Consider the following 10,946-nt stretch of genomic DNA (forward strand, 5'->3'; position numbering starts at 1 on the left):
AACCAAAGAATTTCTTCCTAATTTTTGTTAGGAAAAAAGTAGGTGATAGATTTATCTAGCATATGGCCATAGATTTTGGATCAAATTTTAAAAATTTATCTTTAAATATCTTGGCAATCTATTTTGGATCGAATTTTGAAATCTGTCTTAAAAAATCTTCAAGTTTCAAAAACTGGTCCAGGTTTTTGAGACTTTCACTAACAAAATTTTAAAAAAAAATTCAAATAAATTGCATGTTCAAACACAACTCCAAGTTTCAACAATCACAACTTCAAAAACTCAAATTTTTAAATTTCAAGTTTCGACTTCAAAATCTATGGCCAAATGGGAGCTTACGATCACAAGATTCAAAAGTCTTCTTTATTTATTAAACTAGTCAAAATCAGACAAATATTTTTAGAAAATCTTAGTAGCTCAATTGGTTGATTACGTGAACTTTCAACTAATTGGTAAGGATTCCCATTTCTCCTTTCCCACCCCCAGTTAAAAAAAAAAAAAAAAAAAAAAAAAAGGCAAACATTTTGAACAGAGGGAGTAAATAGTTTTCACTTTTCAGGTCTGCCTTAGCGGTCCACCAGGTAATCTTGTACGTGACCACGTGGTCTGGCGTGGGCTTTGTTGTCTGACCAAATGAAAGTTGGTAGAACTATTTGGATCCTTTGTGGGCTGCTAACTGTATCGTTGTGGACCTAACTCGTCACATGGACTTTGATGACCTGGCCTTCAAGAAGAGTTGCCTTAGAATAATGAATCATTCGTAATCTCAATTCAACCAATCATATGTCTCTTCCCACGTGGGACTTAATACCCCCATCAACTTAATGACATCACATTCACCTCTCTCTAAAAAATGTAATAGTATTATATTCTACTTCACAATGGAGTATTTTGTTTTTTCATAATAAAATACAATTTTCCATCTTTAACTTTCTCTATAAAGTCTTCGATCCAAATGTAGCTTAATCAGTTGTAATTATTTAGTGAAATCTACAGTCATTTCTTCTCCCCCAAAACCATACTTTTACCTTATCATTTTCTTCTTCTTCCCTCTATTATTAGTCTCTTCTCATATTCAATAAAAATAAAAATTTAAAAAGTAGTCATCGTGACATTTTGATTGGATTTCTTTGAAGTATATACGATGGGTGATTCTTCCGCTCAATACATCCACTTGGTAAGTATAAATTAGTACTACTAATTAATAATATCTTCGTTCCTTCTTGGGTTTGCTATTTTCAGTAGGATCAGATGAATTATAACATCAAGTTAAGAGGAAATACTGAAATGAATGGATGCAAGTGCAGAACTTTGACTCAGATCGTGTATTTGTATTATTAAAAGATTTACTTAATATATACAAATAATTAATTTATAACCCAATAAATTAACCTTTTTAAAATTTAAAATTCATAAATTCAAATTCTAGCTTGGCCTGGGTTGCAGGTACATCACTTGATTGAAGAATGTTTATTGTTCAACATGAGCAGAGAGGAATGCATGGAAGCACTCTCCAAACATGCAAATATACAGCCAGTTATCACCTCCACAGGTCGCTTCTCTTGCTTTTAATCTTTTTTATTTCTTTTTAAAGATCGGACTTAAATTTTTTCAAAAAAAGAAAAGAGAAAAAGATCGGACTTAAATGGATCGTGCGAGTTTATATAGCTGATCATAAGTTGTTTCCTCTGTCCAATAAATATAATAGACAGCTCTATCCAATAAATATAATAGACAGACTCACATCTCGAGTAATTATTTTCTTAATGATCTAAGAACCTTTAATGACTAAAGACAGGTGGAGCAGAAACCCTTTTTTTGTAATTATTTAGGTGTGTGTATAATATGATTGGGTGTGTAGGGACTTTTTTCTTTTTTGAAATATTATTTTTTTCTCAAAATTTATTTTTAATATTATTATTTGATCAAACGCCAAATGTCGTAACTTAATTTGTCATTTGTCACGTCCTTGGTTAGTGTGTTACACACATTTTACATATTTGGTTGATTGTGCAAATTGTCTAAATGACACAGTCAAACTTTATCTTTAGTGTCTAAATGGAGTAAGGATTACTTAAGGTGTTAAGTAAAATAAGTGGATAGACACAACGATGGGTTTGGCCTTTAGAGATTGAAAGTGTTTAATAAAGCTTTCAGTGAAGAAACAAGTATTTTTAAATACTAGCAAAAAGGTATAAGTTGAAGCTAAAAATTAAAGTAGGAATACTGCTTGAAATAACTTTATTGTCTTATTTAAATAATAAAAAAAGGTGTGAAAAATATTGTCTTTGAATGGAGCAAATAGTTGAGTGAACAAACATGTGAGAGCATGTATCATGTATGAAACATAGATAGAGACAGGATTTGTCAATTCAAGTGGGCTTAGCAGATATTCTCTTTTCACTTTCCTGTTAATAATCCCCTCCCCCACTCAAAATCAGTTGCAGAAACTAGTATTTAAAATACCTTAGATTTTAAATTAAATATATGAGTTCTAATTATGTTAATTAATACGTAATATTTGTTGGGTGAAATTCGGTGCGGATTAGTTTTTACTTTTAACCCCGACTTTTATATTGAATCCGCTAGGGCGGCAAAATAACGGCCGCCCCACTAAACCCATGATGTTTGAGCTTTTTCTAATACAGTTCTATTGGAGCTCCTAAGTAGAACGTATTTACCAACAATTTGTATTAGTGGGCGTTTGACCATAAAAATTATTCACTTTTTTTCAGAATTTTTTTTCACTTTTTTTACTTTTAGCGTTTGACCATAAAAATTATTCACTTTTTTTCGGAGTTATATTCCGAAATACTAAAAACAAGAAAAATTTGTTTTTCAATTTGTTTTTCACTTTTTTACACTACATTTCACAAAAAAATACAATTTTAAAAACTATGACTAAACACAACTCCAACTCCAACTTTAAAAATTCCAAAAAAAGTGATTTTTTTTTTTATATTTATGGCCAAACGGGCCCTTTAGTATATAAAATTGTACAGTTCTTTTTGAAGACATTGAGTTACGAAAATGACTTTTTGTCTTGAGTTAGTACTTTTTTTTTGTTCGAATTGTGACCTGATCCGAAAAGCTCGAGATGCGATTTGAATTAGAGAAAAAATGGGAATGTGTTGGTAGCAGGGATTAGTGTTTTAAGGGTGCGGGCACGAGGCGAGACATTTTACGGAGTATGAAGCGAGGCGTAAATCTCATGAATCTATGGAGCGTAATTGTCGTGTATGTTCAATTTTATAATTTTATTATTAAGAAAACAAATAAAAGTAAAATTTTCATTAAAATTCTGCAAATAATTCAAATAAATCACCAATAATATAGAAAAATTATTATAACTATTATTCGAGAAAGGTAACAACACAAAAAATGATAATAGTCGAGATAATCATTAAAATAAAATCACCATCCACTTCATCATCGATCTCCACATCTATTAGGCCTTCACACCCTCAACTGCCATTTGCAATGATTTTTGTTTATATATTTCAAAGAAAGGGAAGGGTAAAAAGTGTAAGAGCAACGACAAAAAATTGATAAAGTTGTCTTAGGAACATGGTGCTATGGAGTCTCTATCCTAGAGTCCGGAATCAAAATGCCAAAAAAAAAAACATTTTGAACCAAAATACCCCAACAAAAAAAAAGTTACCAAAGTACCCATAGCTAGGGCTGTTCACAGTTTTGGTTAAAACCAAAACCAAATCGAATAAAATAACCGACATTTGGTTTGGTTTGGTTTTAAATTTGAAAAACCGATAATATTTGGTTTGGTTATGGTTATAGTAAAAAATAACCGAATAAATAACCGAACCAAACCGATAATTATATACATAAAATTTATAATTATTTATATGTATAATATTAGATTTTCATAAATAATTAAAGATATTTTATACCTTTTAATTATTAATTTAATTTTGGTCTACTTATTTTTAAGGCCCATGTCTTAAAAGAATATGTCCAACAATCCAAGCCCAACTCTAATAAGTCGTAAGCATAAGGGTTGTTTGTATTTTGAAACCTCTGTTTGACTTGTTCTTTTGAATCTAAACTGCGTTGCAAGTTTGGTCCACCTGATTTGCCAACAGCGTGTCTTTCTCTCAATATGCAGCAAAGTTCACCCTTGTGAGCCGTGAGGAAAAAAGAGCTTCATAAGAAATTTCAAGAACGTAGAGAGAGAATATTTGAATTGTCACGGCTAGTCATAAACCGAAAAACCGAACCAAACCGACAATAACCAAACCGGTGGTTATTATTTTACTTGGTTTGGTTATGATTTTAGACATTTAAAAACCGACTAAATTGGTTTGGTTATGATTTTAACCAATAACCGACCCAAACCGAACCATGAACACCCCTACCCATAGCGCATTAAAATACTGCACTATAGCACTAACGGAGACGGAGCCGTTAAGTGCTATAGCGCAGTATTTTACTGCGTTATAGATTTTTTTTTGGTACTTCTATAACGCAGTAAAATACTGCGTTATAGAAGAACCATTTTTTTTTTTGTATAACGCAGTAAAATACTGCGTTATATAAACAGTACAAAAAAAAATTGGCCAACTTTATTTTTTGCAACACTTAATGTTATTTTCCATACTTTGACCAATGATTAGTCGTGTGTCAAGACTCCGAAACGTCAATATTTTATATAGAACCTGATATTTTTTCTGCGTACAATAATGTAGGCCCAATACATCAAGGATACGTAGACGTTCAGATCGTCATTTTAGAGGTTGAAAAGGTGCCCGAAGTAAGTTTTGTTTGAAAAAACTTATTGTTTTTTTCATACTTTGACCAATGATTAGTCGTGTGTCAAGACTCCGAAACGTCAATATTTTATATATAACCTGATATTTTTTTCTGCGTACAATAATGTAGGCCCAATACATCAAGGATACGTAGACGTTCGGATCGTCATTTTAGGGGTTGAAAAGGTTCCCGAAGTAAGTTTTGTTTGATAAAACTTAGTGTTTGACTGTAAGGTTAGTTTAGTCAACTTTATGTGTCGAGAAAATTAGTCAGCTTTATTTTAAAAAATTGAAACCGTAGAAGTGAAATTGACATTCACAGCTACATTACCCCGGAATTTTTATGTTGAAATCTATTGCGTATCACCATCTTATAAGTAAATAAAACTGAAAATTTCATGCCAATTTGGGGGAAAATCAAAATTGAATGGGATAAAAGGCGTTTTTTTTTAAATCGGCTCGGCCAAACCGCCTTGCGGCAGTTTGCCCGCATAGATCTCGAAAAAATACGTAAGTTCAAAAAAAAAAAAACGCGTAAAACGGACGTCCGAGCGCAAAGTTATGACCATCTAAAGTTTGACGACTTTACAACTAGTTTTTGTCCCTATATTTTTTAGAATTATATTTATATTCAAAATAAAGTTATGCCTTAATTAAAAAATAACACTCTTAAATCAAAATCTTAAAAAATAAAACACCCTAAAGTTTACAAACAAAACTTACTTCGGGTACCTTTTCAACCCCTAAAATGATTATCTGAACGTCTACGTATCCTTGATGTATTGAGCCTACATTATTGTACGCAGAAAAAAATATCAGGTTCTATATAAAATATTGACGTTTCGGAGTCTTGACACACGACTAATCATTGGTCAAAGTATGAAAAAAACACTAAGTTTTTTAAAACAAAACTTACTTCAGGCACCTTTTCAACCCCTAAAATGACGATCCGAACGTCTACGTATCCTTGATGTATTGGACCTACATTATTGTACGCAGAAAAAAATATCAGGTTCTATATAAAATATTGACGTTTCGGAGTCTTGACACACGACTAATCATTGGTCAAAGTATGGAAAAAACACTAAAGTTTTTCAAACAAAACTTACTTCGGGCACCTTTTCAACCCCTAAAATGACGATCCGAACGTCTATGTATCCTTGATGTATTGGGCCTACATTATTGTACGCAGAAAAAAAATATCAGGTTCTATATAAAATATTGACGTTTCGGAGTCTTGAAACACGACTAATCATTGGTCAAAGTATGAAAAAAACACTAAGTTTTTTCAAACAAAACTTACTTCGGGCACCTTTTCAACCCCTAAAATGACGATCCGAACGTCTACGTATTCTTGATGTATTGGGCCTACATTATTGTACGCAGAAAAAAATATCAGGTTCTATATAAAATATTGACGTTTCGGAGTCTTGACACACGACTAATCATTGGTCAAAGTATGAAAAATAACACTAAGTGTTGCAAAAAATAAAGTTGGCCAATTTTTTTTTTGTACTGTTTATATAACACGGTATTTTACTGCGTTATACAAAAAAAAAAAATTGGTACTTGTATAACGCAGTATTTTACTGTGTTATAGAAAGAATTTTTATTTTTTTGGTTCTTCTATAACGCAGTATTTTACTGCGTTATAGAAGTACAAAAAAAGTAATTTTTTTCTATAACGCAGTAAAATACTGCGCTATAGGACTTAACGGCTCCGTCTCCGTTAGTGCTATAGCGCAGTATTTTACTGCGCTATGGATACTTTGATAACTTTTTTTTTGTTGGGGTATTTTGGTTCAATTTTTTTTTTTTTTGGGCATTTTGGTTCCGGACCCCTCTATCCTATCAATCTCATGCATTATCATCTAAAAAATTGTTTATTGTAGTTAGGGTTGTTCATGGTTCGATTTGAGTCGGTTTTTGGTCATAACCAAAACCAAACCAACTTAGTCAATTTTCTAAATATTAAAATCAAACCAAACCAAATATATTATACAATTATCGGTTTGGTTGTTGTCAGTTTTAGTTCGGCTCGGTTTGGTTATTCGGCTCTTAACCATACATAATTATATACTCTTTTCATCTATTTCTATTATTATTTCTTCACATTAAACAAACAAATAAAGTGGCAAATTCTTAATTAGGTAACATCATTTCGTTAAAATATACTCAGAAAAAGTCAAATATATTTAATTATACGGTGTCTTATGATATATTTTATGTAAGTTACAATACTCAAAAGCTAAAGGTGCTTGAAACTTTATCTTCTTATGGCACAAGAAAGATTGACTAATCCTTATGGAAGAAAAATACGTGATTAAACATTGTGAATTTCATGATAATTACAATCTAATTTAATATATTATTGTATCTAAATAATCATAAAATTATGTATAAAATTTGTCGGCTAGGTTTTTTTTTTTTGTTTTTTACAGTTTTATTTTAATAAAATCAAAATCAAATCAAATATTATCGGTTTTTAAAAAATTTAAGTCCAAATCCAAAAAATGTCGGTCTATTTAATCGATTTGGTTCGGTTTGAATTTTAACCAAACCATGAACACCCCTAATTGCAGTGTTATTTTTTGTGAGTGTTGCTTATTTATTTATATATTTTAGCAAAAATCACAACATGAAAACATGATAGCATAAGTGTAAATATCATTACACCAATAATAAAAATCATGATTTATAGTAAAAATACTTTAAAACAATAAAAATCAAATTTGTCGTACATATGCTTTTAAGGTTGGGGCTTACACTTTTACTCTCGAAGCCTACGCCCTAAATTCTAGGGCGTACACCTTATAAATCTATGCCTTTTATTTATGCCTCGAAGCATTTTTGGCATGTCGAGTTAGTGTATTGCTGAAGTAGGCATTAATCCAGTGAGAGTTTGGACTTTGAAGTAAAATCATGTTTTTCCAATTTTGTGACATGAAAATCACATTTCTATCGCTATGTCCTAGAGAAAGTAAACATGGCTGGACACTGATATTTACTGACACCCATTAAATGATCTGACAAGCGCGGCAGTCCATATAAGATTTAATGAATCCAAAAGTGAAAGTCAGAATTTGACCCTGATGATAATATAAGCAATCAACTCGAGTCCGCAAGTTAAAGACCCAAAGAGTGAGATTTGAGATCAAAATAATTCATTAAGCCCCCGTTTGGCCAGATGAATTATACACTTTATTCCGCAATTTTTTTTCCACTTTTTTCACTTTTCAGCGTTTAGCCATAAGAATTTCGAATATAATTTGAGTTGTATTCCGGAATTTTAAAAACTCAAAAAACTTATTTTTCAAAAAAAATTATCTTTTTTATTTTTTTACAATTACATTTCATCAAAAACTATAATTTCAAAAACTAGGGCCAAACATAACTCCAACTCCAACTCCAAAATTCCAAAAAATGTGATTTTTTTTTATATCTACGGACAAACGGGGCCTAAAAAAAATTGACAGAAGTACTTTTTGCGCACTTTTTTTGTCCGCGATGAGATTTAACTGAGATGGTCACCCTTAAATCCTATTGCGCACAAAAATGTACTATATTTTAAGTGGTCTGATAATAAACAGTTCTAGATATTTAGTTGATATTTTTGTGCAAAATCTACAGAGTTTTCGTGAATTCACACGTTATGCAATAGATATGCCACTGCTGATACGATAAGTCTTATTGCGCATAAAATTAGTGGAGAATTAATGGACAACAACTATAATATAATTATACTCGGAAGAAAATTCATGGAACCTGGAATAACTACTTTAATGTTACAGACAAGGGCAGATAAACTTTTAACACCAAGGTGTGATCCCTATCAGTGGCGTACGCAGGATTTTTCGCCAGCGGTGTCACCTTTTAAAATGAGAAATAATAGATAGAATAATGTAACACCATATGAAAAAAAATGAACAATATATATATATAAATAAAACACAATTCGGTACAATACTATAACACTTTTGTTTTGGAAATTTACTTTTCTCTTTTGAAATAAATTCAAAAAAAAAAAAAAACTCATTAGCAATAATATTAAATACTTAATCGAAGTGATTTTGTACCACTAATTTGTGTTTGGACAAATTGGTTAACGTTTTGTTAACTTTCAAGATGTCAAGGGTTCGAACCCAAGCATGTATCATTTGTAGAGAGGGAGCAAAACCTTAAATAAAAGAAAATTTGATGCTGTTATCGTTTCGAACTCGCATCCTCATTACTCAAAGAATTGAGGCACCCAACCAGTTTAGCTATGCGTCCCTATATGTCAAGAGGTGTCACCTTATATCATATATCCTGATTTTTGTTTTGTCTTTTAATTATTTATTAAATATTTAGTAAAATTTTCAGACGAAGCAGTGTCACGTGACACTCCTCAGCCTTAGGTAGATCCGCCCCTGATCCCTATCCTCTTATCAGCATCAGAAAAATAATATTCCTATTATCACAATGTAATACGGTAGTAGTACATATTTAACCGAAAAAAAATAATGTTCAACATTTTTTATAATGTTATTAAGCTTTTATCCTTGTATCTGAACAATGGAAATGTGAAGACAAGAAATAGAGGATAAAGGTCTAAATAACAAAACATCCTCCAGAAAAGGTTGGGCCGCCATTGGGGGAATGCATTAAATGAAGTGTAATAATTAGAGTATCTGAACAGGAGGTTCCAAGAACACTAATTAATGTGACAGAATCAGAAAGTGAAAAAGGAAACAAAAGAGACGGAGAAATGGTCCACGTAACGGTAGTCGTTTCAGTTGATTTCTATTGTGCATAAAAATAAAAAAAAGTGCGTAAAAGATACTTCTGTCACTTTTTTTTAATGGGTTATTTTGATTTCAAATCTCATTTTTTGTGTCATCTTTTTTTTTAATGAATTGTTTTGATTTCAAATCTCATTTTTTGTGTCATTTAAGTTGCGGGCTCCAATCAACTCGTCTTTATGTGATTTTCTTCTTCGTTGTGTGATTATTATGCTAGTTTAATAGGTTAATTTATTCTGAACAAAGTAGTGGTGTTTATTTAGTTAAACAAATGTTGTTTAATTATAGCAGTGTGGAAGGAGTTGGAGAAGGAGAACAAGGAGTTCTTTGAGACTTACAAGAGAAAACACAAGGAGGAAGGATCATCAACAAGTAATAATACAAAATCTCAAATGGAGATAACGAGACAAAGAATCAACAATTTGCTCTTGGATTCGTCATACTCTAACGATCATAAGGAATAAGATTAATGTCTCAAAAGTGTGATTATATTATTTGTTTCTATACATGGGGAGTGTACTAAGTTTTTTTTTTTCTTTCTTTCTTTTGGGTTAGTACTTAGTAGACAACGCTTATCTAGAATACAACAAGCATGTTATTAGTTATAGCGTTAAAAGTATCTGATATGAAGTGAATAATGTGTCTTTATATGGTTGATATAGATTTAAGATTGCATATGATCTAAAAAGATTTAACCTTTTTATCATATAAGAAAATGCAAACAAACCTTTTTCTAGAACAGATGCAACCATCTGAGAAATAGTGTTGTTTGAAACGTGCTATCTGTCTATCTGAGAGTATTTCACTTATTACTCAAAAATTTAATTTTAAATATAGTTTATCAGTGGTATCCGAATAAGTATTTCACTCGTATTGTATGGAAATCTAAATGCAAACTTATTTAATTGCATGTGACATGTCCTATATATTTTGCAGAATTTCCTCACAGCCAACGACACTCTTAACATGGTGACATTAATTACATTAAATCAAGTTTGCACAATTTTATTTCTTTCAAAATCTTACACTAATTAATGAGAGTATTAATTCTATACATCATGGTAATTGGTATAGTAACTTTATTTTCTTATCAGTTATATTATGTTCACACACCCAACAAAAAACATATAAGGCTTTACGTTCGTGTCTCATGAACGTCTTATAAATTTCTCGTTGACATGATCGAAGTATATTGAAATATTAGCCTTGCAACTCATTATTAGAGAACTAGTCAAACTAATTTCCGTTATTGCTGCTATATGAGTGAACACTGCAAATTCAACTTACCATAATTACTAGTCTATCTATGTGACACCTTTCTATGATCTCAATTAACATTTTTTTTTTTTTGAACTTTTCCATCATTTTTCTTATTTATCTTATATTAAAATTTTCACTTTAT

General features: G+C 31.1%; 1 protein-coding gene across 5 annotated transcripts; it reads left to right on the top strand.

Annotated features, from left to right (window-relative positions):
* Positions 1-861: 861 nt before the first annotated feature.
* Positions 862-10,440, top strand: LOC132607071 (uncharacterized). Of its 5 annotated transcripts, none has more exons than XM_060320874.1 (4): positions 862-1,174; positions 1,444-1,549; positions 4,701-4,765; positions 9,833-9,971. In XM_060320874.1, the coding sequence occupies exons 1-4, from the start codon at positions 1,142-1,144 to the stop codon at positions 9,944-9,946; spliced, it is 318 nt and encodes a 105-aa protein (XP_060176857.1). In that variant the 5' UTR covers positions 862-1,141; the 3' UTR covers positions 9,947-9,971. The 5 variants fall into 5 exon arrangements, with proteins under 5 accessions (XP_060176857.1, XP_060176859.1, XP_060176861.1 ...); XM_060320876.1 differs by having other exon boundaries at positions 9,836-9,970; XM_060320878.1 differs by lacking the exon at positions 9,833-9,971 and adding an exon at positions 4,894-6,480 and having other exon boundaries at positions 864-1,174.
* The last annotated feature ends 506 nt before the right edge of the window (positions 10,441-10,946 follow it).

This window comes from Lycium barbarum, chromosome 8 (genome assembly GCF_019175385.1).
Source record: "Lycium barbarum isolate Lr01 chromosome 8, ASM1917538v2, whole genome shotgun sequence".
NCBI classification, from domain to species: domain Eukaryota; kingdom Viridiplantae; phylum Streptophyta; class Magnoliopsida; order Solanales; family Solanaceae; genus Lycium; species Lycium barbarum.